This window comes from Lotus japonicus, chromosome 1 (assembly GCF_012489685.1).
Source record: "Lotus japonicus ecotype B-129 chromosome 1, LjGifu_v1.2".
In the NCBI taxonomy this organism is placed as follows: Eukaryota; Viridiplantae; Streptophyta; class Magnoliopsida; order Fabales; family Fabaceae; genus Lotus; species Lotus japonicus.
Window position 1 is genome coordinate 22,441,177 of NC_080041.1, and position 14,940 is coordinate 22,456,116.

At 41.8% G+C, this 14,940-nt stretch overlaps 1 protein-coding gene across 1 annotated transcript; it reads left to right on the forward strand.

The window, feature by feature from the left end:
• Positions 1-1,675: 1,675 nt before the first annotated feature.
• On the forward strand, positions 1,676-3,816 carry LOC130734146 (uncharacterized). Its single transcript, XM_057586472.1, has 2 exons — positions 1,676-2,127; positions 3,099-3,816. The coding sequence occupies exons 1-2, from the start codon at positions 1,791-1,793 to the stop codon at positions 3,629-3,631; spliced, it is 870 nt and encodes a 289-aa protein (XP_057442455.1). The 5' UTR covers positions 1,676-1,790; the 3' UTR covers positions 3,632-3,816.
• Positions 3,817-14,940: the final 11,124 nt, after the last annotated feature.

Genomic DNA, 14,940 nt, shown 5'->3' on the forward strand with positions numbered 1-14,940 from the left:
ATCTCGTCCCTTTCTATCTCCAGGATCTCTCTTTCTCTCACTGGCAACGGTTTATGGAGAACAGGTTATCCTCAGATCCTATTTCCTCTAAGCTTGTCGTGGGAGGACCCTCCGTTCAACGGATCCGGCATCTCGCCCCTCCTACGCCACCAACCACGATTGGTACAATGAAGCTCATGAACTTTGGTTCAATGAAGGCTCAGATTTGGTTAATGAAAGCTGGAACTTTTGGAAGATGAAGCTCAACTTTGGTTCAATGAAGCTCAGATTTAGTTATTGAAGCTCAGGGTTGAGATTCTAGCTTGTGAGATGAGGAATTCTGCTGCTTCTTTGTAACGCGGGTTTGGTTGGTCCGTTTGGATTTGAAGAAAAAGATTGGGAAGGAAAAGAAGAGGAAGAACAAATGAACCCTAATTTCTGAGTTGATGCAATTTGGAATTGGGGTAATTTGGGGGGAATTAGGAATATGTTTAATTATGTTAATTATACAATCTATAATTTTTGTTTTTAAATTTTTTTAATGCCATGTCATCATCATTTATCCAGTCATCATGTCTTTTCATTACTCGCCGAAGCTCCGGACTCCGGCGAGGACTTGCTCCACACGTTTTCCACTCATGAGGACCTTTTCCACAAATTTTTCCGGTCAGGGACCTACCTCAGACAACGACACAAAGACCAGGACTAATTTGAGGATTAAACCTTCTCTCTTTTAACTCAAATGTCTTCCAGCTCTTACCACTTAAGCTCTTTCGGAGAATTCTGAAAAATGTGTTAAGCAAAACAAAACTTCATCAAATAGAATTCATTAAAAGGTGTCTCTCGCGTGTATTTATAAATTAGGGTGTACCGAAGAAATCATGTCAAAATATGAATTAAATTAACTTGTGAAAATTATATCCTACTAACATATTTATTTTTTCTTTTTATTGGGAAATATCCCAAAAATAAGAGGTGAAAATGAAATAAGTCAAAATTAAAAAAATGAATGTCAATTTTTTTAAAATAGTATATTTAATTTATGGCTATTAAGTGCCTTATATTTTTTTTTAGATATTAACATTTTAAAATTAGCTAGAGATATCACATAAATAATATTTATAAATGGTAGAACAACTTTCAACTCTTGAATTAGTTTTTTGGTTGAATTGCGTTGGGCTACCTTGCATATGCTTAGTCCTACAAATCTCAAGCTTCATATGTTCAGTCCTGAGCATGACAAAGTGTGCTAGAAGTATCATATTGACTTGAAATATAACATAGATAGTCTTTATAAAGAATAATGCTATCCTTCAATTCTTGAACTGACTTTTTTGAGTTAAACCTCCTAAAGAACAAAACTTTTGCCAAACCACATTGTACTTATATTTAATAATTAAATTTCTTTGTAGCTTCTTAAAAAAAACTAATTAGAAATTTGGAATTGTAGCAATTCAAAAGTTTAAGTTTTCACATAATTAATCTAAAACAAATTACTAAACTTCAATTCTTGAAACACTCACATAAAAAAATTGAAAGTATCATATTAAAAGGAAAAAAAAAAGTAAAGACTCAAAAAATGTTAAAAGGCTGTCCAATTTTTTGTTACATTGAAAATCTAAGCCTCATGGAATATGGGCCTTGCTTTTATGCCCAACATGCTCACTACATCCACAACAAGACCACATAATAGGTTTAGTTTCACCTGTTTGTAACCGATAACGAGGTATCTTTGTTCATCGTTCGTTTCTCACTCTGGTCGCGTTGTGGTAAGAGGAGAAGACACTAGAGACAGTGCTCGATCGATAGCCATGGCGCACCATCAGGTTCAAGGGAAGATGCGGTGGGGTGAATTGGAGGAAGAAGACGGCGAGGATCTCGATTTCCTCTTGCCGCCGAAGCAGGTGATTGGTCCTGACGAGAACGGCATCAAGAAGGTCATCGAGTACAAGTTCGACGACGATGGCAACAAGGTCAAGATCACCACCACCACTCGCACCCGCAAGCTTGCTAACGCGCGTCTCAGCAAACGCGCCGTCGAGCGCCGCTCCTGGCCCAAATTTGGGGATGCTGTTCATGAAGATGTTGGTGCTCGTCTCACCATGGTGTCCACTGAAGAGATCCTCCTTGAACGCCCCAAGCCTCTTGGTATTGAAACCCCTTCCCTTCCCCTTTTTTCTCTAATTGGGATTTCTAGGGTTTGTTCTAGAATTGATTTTTTCAAAACCCTAATTAATTGGGTTTTTTGCTTGTTTGTTTTTGTTCCACGTGTCTGTGAAATTTCAAAAATTGGGTCTTTTTTATTAGGGAATTCTGTTAGTTTTGTTTTCATGTTTTGGGTAGAAGTGATGATGAAGGAAGAAGCTATCAAGTGTGTGTGTTTAGAAGCTAGTAGGATTTCATGTTAGGAAGAGAAGTGCATCTGAAAGAAGCTACTAGCAATGGTTTTTGAGAATGGAGAAGTGATTCTGAAAATTTTCAATCAGAAACCGAACATGTTGTAAATGTGTGTTTGTAAGTGATTCTGTTTCAAAGCTCCCATCAAGCTTCTGGCCTAAGGTGCTTTGAATTGTCTGGCCACTATTGTTCCAAACACGAAATTAGTTTTGTGAGGAGGAAGTGATTTTGAGAGTATTGAAAGTAAATTCAAACATGCTGTTGAGAGGTTTTGAGTGAGCATGAAGGTGAAGGTGTCAAGGTGTCAAACTTGACCTCTGTGTCTGTTGTTTGGGTTATTGTAGGGATTAGTCTATCATGGGTATGTAATGTCATAACTTTGCTGCAACTGTTAATGAGAAACGGTTGTTAATGTGTTTGGATTTACTTCTTTTAACCCTAGAAGTGATTCAGTTTTAAGGCTTTCCTCGAGCTTCTGGTCTAATGTGGTTTGAATTGTGTGTCCGCTATTGTGCCAAACACCAAAATGGCTTAGGTGAGGAAGAATTTATTTTGAGTGTGTTAAAAGTGGATTCGAACATGCTTTTAAGAGGTTTTGAGTGAGCAATTGAGCATGAATGTGAAGCTGTTGAACTTGACCTCTGTCTCTGTAGTTTAGGTTATTGTATGGATTAGTCTATCATGGGTGTGCAATGTAATAACTTTGTTGCAACTGTTAACAGGTGCTAAAACAGAGGAGCCAAAGGCTTCTGGAGATCCATTCCAGAAAGGTGCTGTTCTTATGGTGTGCAGGACTTGTGGGAAGAAGGGTGACCATTGGACTTCCAGGTGTCCCTACAAGGACCTTGCACAGCCCTCTGAGGGATTTGTCGATAAGCCTCCTTCGGCGGGTGATGCTGGAGCTGGTGCTGCCAAGGGACCGGGAGCATCAACTTATGTGCCTCCTGGCATGAGAGCTGGTGCGGAGAGGACGGCTGGATCTGACATGCGGCGTAGGAACGATGAGAACTCTGTCCGGGTCACCAACCTCTCAGAGGACACTAGGGAGCCCGATTTGCTCGAGCTCTTCCGTCCATTTGGTGCTGTAAGCAGGGTCTATGTTGCGATTGATCAGAAAACTGGTGTCAGTCGAGGTTTTGGCTTTGTAAACTTTGTCAGCAGGGAAGATGCACAGAGAGCCATCAACAAACTCAATGGATATGGCTATGACAATCTCATCCTCAGAGTTGAATGGGCCACACCTAGGGCAACCTAAAATACTGTGTGTTGTTTTAGTCCCCCTTTTTTGTTAGAATGCTGTTTACAAAGGTCTATTTATTTTTATAATCGGAGTCCCAGACTATATGTTTCCTTTGAGATATTTAGCATCTGAAAGCAAACGTTCACTCATCTGTTGTTGGTTAATTAATATTATGAACATTGTTTTTTGTGGTCCACAAAGTGTCATTTTATTTTTACCCATGCTGTTACTCTATAAGAAGTATCATATTGGAACGGAAAATGATTCTGATGTTTCTTGGTCTAGGGTTTATGATTTATCAATTTTAATCTTCTCTAGCATGATTTCTCTAACTAGGGTAAATGATCACTTTCGTCCCTAAAGTTACCGGCGTCGGGCAAGTTAGTCCCTATTTTATATAAATGTTGTTCGTAGTCCCTGAAGTTGTAAAACACCGATCACGTTAGTCCTTGCCTCTGCTTCCGTTAGTGATCGTTAACGGAGACGATGATTTGGCACGTTAAGTGTCCTAATGGACTTGCCACGTGGATTTAAATATTGGGGAAAATTTTAAAACTTCAATTTAGTCCTAGGCCAAAATCCCCAAATCAGAAAAGTATCAATCTCTCCATCATCTTCATCCTCCTCATCATCTTACCCAGAAAAAATAATTGAACAAGATAAAAACTCTCCTTCTTCAGATCATCACCCATGCTCTCTTCACGAACCTTGTAGATCCGACGGTGGCAAATAGACATGGGTCTAAAGATGGAAGCTAGAGTGGCGTGGGAGTGATGGGTTTGCAAATTGAAGAGCTCTTGAACAGGTTTGTGAAGAAGGTCATGGGTTCCTTTCCTTCCTTCCCTCTTTTTGCTTCATGGGTTCCTCAAGTGGATGAAGATGAAGATCTGAGTAAGGTCATGGCTTGAATAATGATTTTGTCTTTATATCTCTGTTATTTGTATCTCTGTTAAATCTTGAGTCTTGATGTTGGATTTTGTGGTGAGAAGGAGATGGAAACACCACTGTTTAAATTGAGGACATGGAATTTGTGTAGTGTGAGATGTGGGGCAAAGCTTCATGCTTCATCATATACAGGTGATGGGCAGTGGAAATCATGAGAAATTGTGAAATTTATTCATTGGATTTTCAATTTGTTCCTTTGATGGAGGGGAGAGATGAATGAGTTGATGATGAAGATTTTTTTTTTTTTTAATGACCTAGTCCATGAATGAGATGATGAAGAAGAAGGAGATTTTTTATCTTGTTCAATTATTTTTTCTAGGTAAGATGATGAGGAGGATGAAGATGATGGAGAGATTGATACTGATTATGATCAAAGGCACCCCATGAAAAATTACTTTGGTCCTTGCCAACCAAATAGACCACACAATTGCCATCCAATTCCCCTGCCTTCTGATTTTTTATTAATGTCAACGTAAATTGCAGCAACTGGTCCCGTGGTGAGGCCGCCACATCCGAGAGAACTCCAAGCCAAGCAAAACAAGCATACCAGATTGGGTTTGAGACAGCACACCTAAAGAACAAATGCATACCTTGTACACCATTTATGCATTTTCATTACAAAAAAAATAACAAGGTTTCATTATTGTAGTCTCACCTTCTTTTAAATCATATTTTGACCCTAAACATATATTTTTGTTAGTGTTGTAAAAATCTTGAGTAAACATTTCTTGTGAGACTACAAATAGAATGAACTATGAGGCACTGGATTTAAGTATAGAATATATAGTAATTTAATGAATTGTGGAGATATTTTGTCTACAACCTCTTGATTTTCAAATTTTGTAATTACAGGTTATTCCCTATTTTTTATTAGACTATCTGATTTTCGTAAAAATGCCAATTTGTACTGAGCATTATTTTGTTTGCAAGTCAGTAAGGTTATGCATTGTTGGTTGCTGAGAGCTATTTGTTGATATGAGTCTTTGATGATCAGAGAAGTAAGTACAATAGGGTTCACCAAGGAACCACGTTCAACGGAACATCTTTCACCCAAACTGAATCAGGATAGGTGGTAGCTTTCCGGGCTAGGAAATCTACTACCGAACCGCCAGAACGTCTGAAAAAAGTAAGACAAGCAAAGTCAAAAGCAGAAACAAGAGAACAACAATCTCTAATAACATAAGCCAAATACATGCAACCCTCCACCCGTTCTTTCAACCTCTGGTAGAGTTGCAGAAAGTTTGTCATGAAACACACACTCCGAAAGCCCGAATCTACCGCCAAAGCCATAGCCCACCTCAAACAAGCTGCCTTCGCTGGAAGGGGGAGAATAGGTACCGGGGAGGAAGAAGTCGATGCCATAACCTCCCCTTCACTATTCCGAGCAACCATCCCCAAACCTGCAACATTTCCTGAACTGAACGTTGCATCAAAATTCATCTTTATCACACCAATATTTGATCTTGTCCACGAAGATGGTTGCACTCGTGGAACATGAGAAGCTGACCCCATCATCGCCGGATAAGCTCTCAAGGCCACCGCCCGTTGCACCACCCTATCAACCATGTGCCTCTGCTGCTGAAAACTAGCCGTGTTGGATGCTTCCCATATGACATAGACCTTTGTTTGAGCCATGGCTATGATCTCTAAGTCTCCTTCCTTAAGTATCGCCACCCAAAACTTCAAGAAAGACGAGAAAACAACAACACGAAGGGAAAGATAAGAGGCGTACTAGGTTGCTAACGCAGTTAGACAGCGAAGGAAAATGTGCTTCACCATCTCTCCCTCAAGCTCGCACAAATAGAAACTTGGATCAACGTCAACGTGTCTCTGAATGAGGTGGTCCTTCACTAGCAAGAACTGCATTGATGTAGATGAAGAAGCCTCCTCTTGGGTATCAATGTTGCGTATGCAGGAATATCCAACTCTGAAGGTATAATTTCCATTCATTGTACCTAGCCAACAAAGAGCATCTTGGCCCCATGAACACCCAAATGAATGACAAGGATTTCCGCTGCTGTCCCTGGGCAGAAAACCGCCTCAATCAGTTCTCGATCCCAACACTTGTGTTGGTGGTTCATCAAGTGCTCCACCTTCGTGATAGCCAACTCTTCGACTAGATCATGCCTATAAATGAGTGGAGATCCATTCGGAAGCCACTTATCAGTTCATATCTGAACCTTCGATCCATCTCTAACCCTCCGAACCACCCTCCCCCCTCTCAAAAATCCAACTCGTATTTAAGATACTAGACCAAGCATAGCTCGGTCGATAGCCCTTCTTTGCACCCCAAATGCTACCCTTTGGAAAGTACACTACTTTTAAAAACTCATGCGAGCAACGTCTTTGGTTGGGTATAAATCCTCCATCAATTCTTACCTACCAAAGGCAAGTTAAGCGACTTGAAGTCCTGGAAACCAGGTTCACTGTAAGGCCCAAGTTTTAACGCTTTGGATAAGTGAATAAAATAAAAGAGTTATTTGATTAAGATAAATTTGGGAAGGAAAAAGGTTCAGGAAAAGTCCAAGAATTTATCGAAAAACCGATAAGAGTTATAGCACGACTAACATACGCTTAATCCTAGGTCAAAGGTATTAGTGAATAGTTAATTTACGCTTTAGGACACGATGGAAACTAATTCCAAAAATCCTCAGAGAAATGTTAGAACTTCTCTTTTCCGTCCTTAAACAATCATTTCGATGCGAAATCCTGGAAAGTACGAACATCAAATTCCAATTCTCGGAAGTTTGCCGAAACGGAATCCCTGATAGTTCGAGAAAACCTAAGATCGACAGACGATGAAGACTTTTTCTATTCGGAGCTGCAAAAGAAGATTCCACCCGCGTTCTCCTATTTCTCTCATCATTCCTAATCTTTCTTCAGAAGGAAGTTTTCTCATCCGACGATCACTGCAAAAAGTAGTTTTTCGGGATAAACCGACTTACACCGACTTATGCCGATTTTGGATCTTTTGGTTTAATTCCAAGAATCCTGTTTTGAGTTCTGGAATTCTGTCGCCAGAACCTATCTTAGAATTCGCAGAGGAACGCGCAGGAAAAATCGGAATCGCAAAAAAATCATTTTTCCGTTTTTCCCAAAACCTATAAATAGCTCAAAAATTAGATTTTTTGCCAAAAACTACCCATTTCCCTCCCCAAACCCGCGAGCACCTAGAGAGAGAGAGAGATCCGGATCTTCGTCGTTTCTTGCCCGTTTGCTTCACCGATCGTCACTAATCGAAGACCTCGAGGTAGGTAAACTATACTCTCCTTCGAATCGTCGTTTCTGTCCACTTCTCCTACGTCTTTCTGAGTTCAAAATTTTGAGGTTTTTGAAAAACTGTTCAAATACGCTGATTTCAGTGTCTAAACTTCTTCCCTGCATGCTCCTGAGCGTGTTCTGCGGATTAGATTTTGTCAAATGTCGACGAAATGCCGCCGGGATCAATTTCTACCTTAAATACCCATTTTTCGGCAAAGTCGCAACCTTTACGCTCTAATCTATCGACTTGGCTTAGTGCTAGTAGGATTTGTCGTCATAAACGTCGTTGTGGACGTCCCCATCCAATTTGTTTTTCAAAAATCCAATTTTGAAATTCTGAGCCAAAAATAATGACCAAACTACCCCTATATCAGTTTTCGATCCGAAAATTTTTCCGAGCCTAGAAACGTCTTAGTTACGGCTTATGTTAACCTAGGAACCAAGTTTGATCGAAGAAAAATCGACCCTCCCAATTAAAGGAAGTGGCCGAGAGCTATATCAAGGGGGGGGGGAGAATCCGATTTTTCGAAAACTTGTCTTAACGCGTTAGATTGTCGTATCACGGAGGTAGTAGTGTACCGTGTAACCCTAGGACTCTTTGATTGCTGAGTTTCTGACTCTTGGTGTTGATTTCTGTGATTTTTGCTTAAGGTTCGTTTGAGGAGATTTCCAGAGATCAAGGAGAAGAGCTTGAAGAACATTTTGAGGAAGAAGCTGGAAGACCCACCGGTGAGGGCTACTCTCTGAATTACTAGATAATGCTTTAGGTGTCGACAAGTTCGACTTGATTTATGTGTTATGCACTTAATTGCTAAATGTCTGAATTGTTCTCTGAGGCTTCGGCCGACCTTGTTGAGTAATTGATGCCATGATATTGTGTGCTAAATGATTCACATGCTATGTGCTACATGGTTAACTTAGGATGTGTTGGAATATGCTGTTTATGCTTTTGACTGAGCTGTTTTATTTATGCTATTCCACTTGTACCTGAGATTCTGAGGAGTGAGGATTACGGGCAGGTCATGCCAAATTTTTATGAGATTTTGAGAGAGTTTTAAAGGACGAACGGAGTTCGGACCTTGTTATGTTTTAATGGATCGAGACCTTCTCAGGGAATTATTTGAGATTATGGGATCTCTGAAAACTCTTAGGAAGTATTATAAGATTAAAATGAAAACTATTTTATCATGGAAAACCCATAAGACATTAATCAATTTCTAAATCCTTTGAACAATAATAATACCCTTAGATAAGAGCTTAGAGCCTGAATATTAGTTTGGGAAATATGAGAAGTGTCGTCGAGTCCACGTTATGAGGAAATATACAAGTCTTTGAGTATGTTGAAACTCTTTCGCTCGATGAGCAGTTTAATTTTTGGCTATCTAAAGTTTAGCCGGAGACTATAAGTTTCCAAGTACTTCGGTACCTTTTCGCTCGATGAGCAGTTTATTGATTGGCTATCTAAAGTTTAGCCGGGAACCATGAGTTCCAAAGTATCTTCTTCTTCTTTTGATTAATTCATTTTGTCGCAGAATCGACGTTTGCCTTAGGGTAGGTTTTTTAGAGACTTTAAGTTATTTAGAACATGTGGCGACGTGTCGGGTGAGGTCGGAGACGTTGTTTGGCTAATCACTTGCATTCATGCACTCATTTTGAGGTTAATACACGGCGTGATACCGGACCTCGGTGGATTCCAAAATGGTCATAAGACCCGGATTTCCATATTTAGGACACTACGGTGGTCCTCAGTAGCAGACGGAATGGCAGACCTACGGGTTCACTGCTGATCTGACTACTTTTGTGTGGTGTAAGAGACACGCGAGCAGGAAGGTACCCACCGTGGCTGGTGTTAGGGCCGCCTCGTTGATGTCCATCCTTCTTCCGGAATGCATTTTGTTACCCAGCATTGCATTTCATGCAACATACATGCTGACTTAGTTGCTGAGTGTGATTGGTAACTGTTTATCCTATTTTTGAGGCATGCTACTTGTTTTTATGGTTCTTTATATTCATTGTGATACATGCAACCCTAGGAAGCTATCCCAAAACTTATAAGCCTGAGAGGCAAGTATTTATTATCCTATAATTATATCTGGTTTTATTAATTATATAATTCTTTGGAGTTGACCCTCGCGTCTGCTGTGTGTGTTTGGGCGGACTACGCCATTTGTCAGATGAGTATGGGGGATTGGTTTACCATGGTCAGCCCCTCGGGGGGGACCAGGTACGAGATGCTTGATCAAGACGACCCAGGTGCATGGGTGGTCGATCCCGAGGGCCACCGTGCGACCTACACCGGTCGGGTCATGGAGGACCGTGTCGACCGATTCGGACGCTTGACGGAGGGGGTGATGAGGAGGCACATAGTGAGCTTCAACCTGCCTCCAGGTGTACACTATGGACCCGGCTTGGGAGGACCTCCACCGCCACCATCCCCTTCGGATGATGAGGACCCCTCTGAGGAGGTACCAGTAGGTGGGGCTTCGACGAAGTCTAGTCCGTCTACTGCTGCTGCTGTCGTCGCGGATCTCGTTCCGGGCCCCGAGCCCGAGAGGCCAGTGCAGGAGCGCATTAGGGTGGACAGAGAGGGCAGTGTTGAGTATGTCGACTTAGTCGTCCTGGATGCAGATTCGGATGACGACCGCGCTAGCATGTAGGATCGAGTGCTAGTGTGGGCTCCTCGGGTAGGGATTAGTGTAGGAGTAGTGTCGATGCTCTGACCGTCATGCTTCAGTTTTGGGGACAGGGTAGTTTCCTACCGGTAGCTTTTTGTGTGGTTTCCTATGGAGATCACAGAGAGTTGGTTGGAGTTAGGGGGTCTTTTCTTAGGCCGCTGGGCCAACTTGTTCTCAGATTTTGAGGTTTAGTGTTGCGGACACAGTATTTTTACCTTGGACTGTACATATTGCCTTCGGGCGTTACTCTCTTTCTGTCACCCGTCACTGGAGGTTACTCGTGACGTGGTTGTATTTAGCGAGGCATGTATATATAGTTGTATAGTAGCTTCTTTATCTTTTGTTGGGGAGTTTATTGCTTTCTGTCTTTAGTTATATTGTCGAAAAAAAATAATTCACGTTTTTTCCGCTTAAGTATTTCTTTTGGTTACTAAAGTGACGCCACCGAAATCGGGGTGTTACATTGTGGTATCAGAGCTTAGTCGAGTCTTTTGGGAGTCTTGGGGAATAGGTCTTCTGTGCTAGGTTGTGTGACTCTGCAAAGAGTAAAAAAATTGATTGTCTGCCAAGCGATTTTTTCGCTTAGAATTGCTTGAAGTTATTGCTTAATCATATTGTATAGTTATATTAGATGCTATCTTATGATGAGCACTAACTGTTTGTTAATTTAGCAGAACATGGTGAACGCTAACCAACTAGCTGAGATGATGGCCACTATGGCCCAAGCTGTGACTGCACAGGCAAACGATAATGCTATGAGACGTGCTGCTGAGGAGGCACGTGATCAGCACCAACGCCAGAGGGAAGTGACAATGGACCAGAACAGAGGCCTGAATGATTTCAGGAGACAGGATCCACCTAAGTTTTCGGGGGGTACTGACCCGGACAAAGCGGATCTCTGGATCCAGGAGATTGAAAAGATCTTCGGTGTATTACAGACTGCTGAGGGGGCCAAGGTGGGAATGGCAACCTTTCTACTGTTGGGTGATGCTGAGTACTGGTGGAGAGGCGCCAGAGGAATGATGGAAGCAAACAACTTGGAAGTGAATTGGGTTTCGTTTCGTGCTGCTTTTCTGGAGAAGTATTTTCCAGATAGTGCTCGGGACGAGCGTGAGTCGCAATTCCTGACACTTCGTCAGGGTAGCATGTCCATCCCGGAATATGCTGCCAAGCTGGAATCGTTGGCCAAGCACTTTCGATTCTTCCGCAATGGGGTCGATGAACCCTACATGTGCAAGCGCTTTGTGAATGGGCTGAGGCCTGATATTGAAGACTCGGTGAAACCGTTGGGAATCACTCGTTTTCAGACTTTGGTTGAGAAAGCCACTGAGGTGGAGATAATGAAGAACAGGAGACTGAACCGTGTTGGAACAGGGGGGCCGATGAGGTCGGGCTCTCAAAATTTTCAAGGCAGAGGGAGATTTCAGAGCAGGAGGCCGTATCAACGTCCTGCAGGTAGAGGAATTGCTTCAGGATCTTATAGGCCCATGGTGGGTACTGCTGGAGGTTCTGGAGGTCAGACTGTGAACAGGGAGATGACCTGTTACAGATGTGGGCAGCCTGGGCACTATGCCAATGCTTGTACTGACATGAGGCCCAAATGCTTTAACTGTAACAAGTTGGGGCATACTGCTGCTCAATGCAGAGCACCCAAGACAGAACCAGCTGTTAACACTGCTCGTGGGAAGCGTCCTGCTGCCAAGGCAAGAGTCTACACCATGGATGGTGAAGAAGCTGAAGGGGTTGATGGTCTGATCAGGGGAGACTGCTGTAACACCCCAATTTCTCAACTGAGGAGTCACATTAGTAACCTAACAAAGTCTAAGGACCAATCTGCAATCCCTAAAAACCAAGGGAATTTTTTTTCTGTAAAACAACTAAACACTTCGGCTAAAAGGTTGGAACATACCATAACTTTATTTAGATAACTTGTTTCCCGATATACAGTAATAATAGTTTACAATACCATAAGTAAGGTTCAGAATAAACATGCGCACTTTAACAGTGGCGGAAGCAAGACTTTAATAACAGAGTTCTCATAAAGTAAAAGAGACTCCAACATAATCCACAAGAAGAGAAGCAAAGCTGCTTCTCATACCTCTACTCCACCACTTACAACTCGAGTAGCTATGCCTCGGCGGAAGGATCTCCATCGCCTAATAGCGTTAAGCGCCCAAACAACAAGTAGCAAATAGAAAGGGTTAACTCCATGCAATTACCATGTATAAAAGAGAAAAATCATGCTGTTCGAATTTAATTACCTGGCATGGTAAATAACTAGCAACATAACTCAACTCATATATCAACAACTTAAACATAAATCGGACTCAGATAATAATAACCTCAACAATGTAACATCAAATCAGATATCAATAAACCAATACGAAAATCCAACAACATAGGGTCAGGTGTTAGTTCCCTATAATGCAACTATATGCTGCTAACAAAATGGATCGATCAATATCGTCTCTCAAGACGGGACAATGATAGGACACACCTCCTCATCGCCACTTATAACGTCATACATGACGGGACAATCATAGGACACACCTCCTAATCGCCACTTAACGTCACACAAGACGGGACAATCATAGGACACACCTCCTGATCGCCACTTAGCATCTCGCAAGATGGGACAATGATAGGACACACCTCCTCATCGCCACTTAACGTCACACAAGACGGGACAATCATAGGACACACCTCCTGATCGCCACTTAGCATCTCGCAAGATGGGACAATGATAGGACACACCTCCTCATCGCCACTTGACTCAAGCCCTATATGCCAAGTCAGACAATAACAAAGCCCACCCAAGGACCAATCCAAAGTAACCACATGTTTCATCCACTAGGAAGCAGTAACGACAGAAACCAGTAAACGGCCGAAGCCTCTCAGAAAACATTTTCCAAATTCAGCATAATAATCATAATCATCTGCCAATCAATATAAACATCTTCATCTCAAACACAGGCAGTGCGATAAAAGCATGCAAGACTCAAAGACGCTCTAAAACCGAGTTACCCTTACCTTCGTGAGTAGAAGTTGGGCATGGAAATTGCGAACCTAGAACAAAGAAAACACAATCATCAACACAAGCTTCACTAGGAGCAACACGATCTACTAATACTAATCGAAATCGTAAAGAAAGCCTCTAAAGCTTCAGAGTTCCTATTTAGGCACAAATTGACAACGGAGACTTCGTTCGCTAAAACGAGCATAACTCGAGCTACAGAACTCAGAATGACACGAAACCGGCGCCAAAATTTCGACAATTGAAAGAGCTACGCAATGGCTCAAGTCATAGAGACCCAAAAATTATTTTTGGACACGGTACCCAAGCAATTAGGTTTCGGCCACTATGGAAAATAGGGTTTTCGAACTTTTTCTTCGATCTAAATCAATTCACAAGGTAGTTTTAGGGTAAAACTAAGGCAAAGAAATTGTCGGAACAATTTTCGGACAATCGGGTCGAAATACGACTATCCAGGGGCATTTTGGTCCAAAATAAAGGCTCAAAACTTCAAAGTTATCAGTTCGGAAAACAAATTTGACAGCAACGATCCTCATGATATCCGTGACAACAAATCCTAAAGGCACGAAGTCAGATTAAGTCTTTTCGACAATAAAGTTTCGAAATGTGAGACAAAAAGAGTTTTGAGTCAATTTTTCAGATCCTGGACAACTGAATCGCAATCAGAGTTTACTGACAGAGGTTTTAGACTCAGGGGAACATAAGGAACATAACCCAAGCGAGAAATCAGAGAAATCGGACAATTTTAGAAAAAGCTCAAAACTTAGAGCACAGAAACGACTTCAGAAACTCAGCAGAAACAGAAATCAGAGGCAGGATTCATGATAGTTACCTCGATACCTAGAAGTAGGGACGAACTGCACGAAGATTGGTCAAGTTTTCGCGGAAATCTCCTCCCCCCTTGCTCCCCACGAAATCAGCCACAAATGGAAAGAAAAATGAGAGGATTTTGCTTTTTCGCGCTATTTATAGGCGGGTGAAATCGCGGGAAAATGAAAATTTCGCGATTCCGATTTTTGCAGCACGATCACCGAGAAATTCTAAGAGAGATTCTGGCGTCAGAATTCCAGAACTCAAAACAAATATCTAGGATTTGGGAAAAACGATATCGAAAAACTCAAAAGCGGTGTCGGTTAATCTGCCCCGAAAAACTACTTTTTGCTGTGATGCTCAAACGACAAAACTTCCAACTGAGGAAAGATTGGAAACGTCGAAACAAGTCTGGCAACATGGACGGAATCTTCGTTAGAAGTCCCGAATAGAAAAAGTCTTCATCCATTGCTCGAAAATAGGGTTTCGAAGCAAAGAAATTAGCGTCGGCGGACATCCGAAAAGTGAAACCTATCGTGCGTACAGTCCAGAGTTCCGAAATGAAACGCCGGTCGAAGGAAAAATAAAGAAAATCTTTA

Coding starts and splice junctions, on each gene's coding strand:
- LOC130734146 (XM_057586472.1), top strand. CDS start 1,791: ATGGCGCACCATCAGGTTCAAGGGAAGATGCGGTGGGGTGAATTGGAG. Junction 2,128..3,098: donor TGAACGCCCCAAGCCTCTTG/GTATTGAAACCC, acceptor AACTGTTAACAG/GTGCTAAAACAGAGGAGCCA.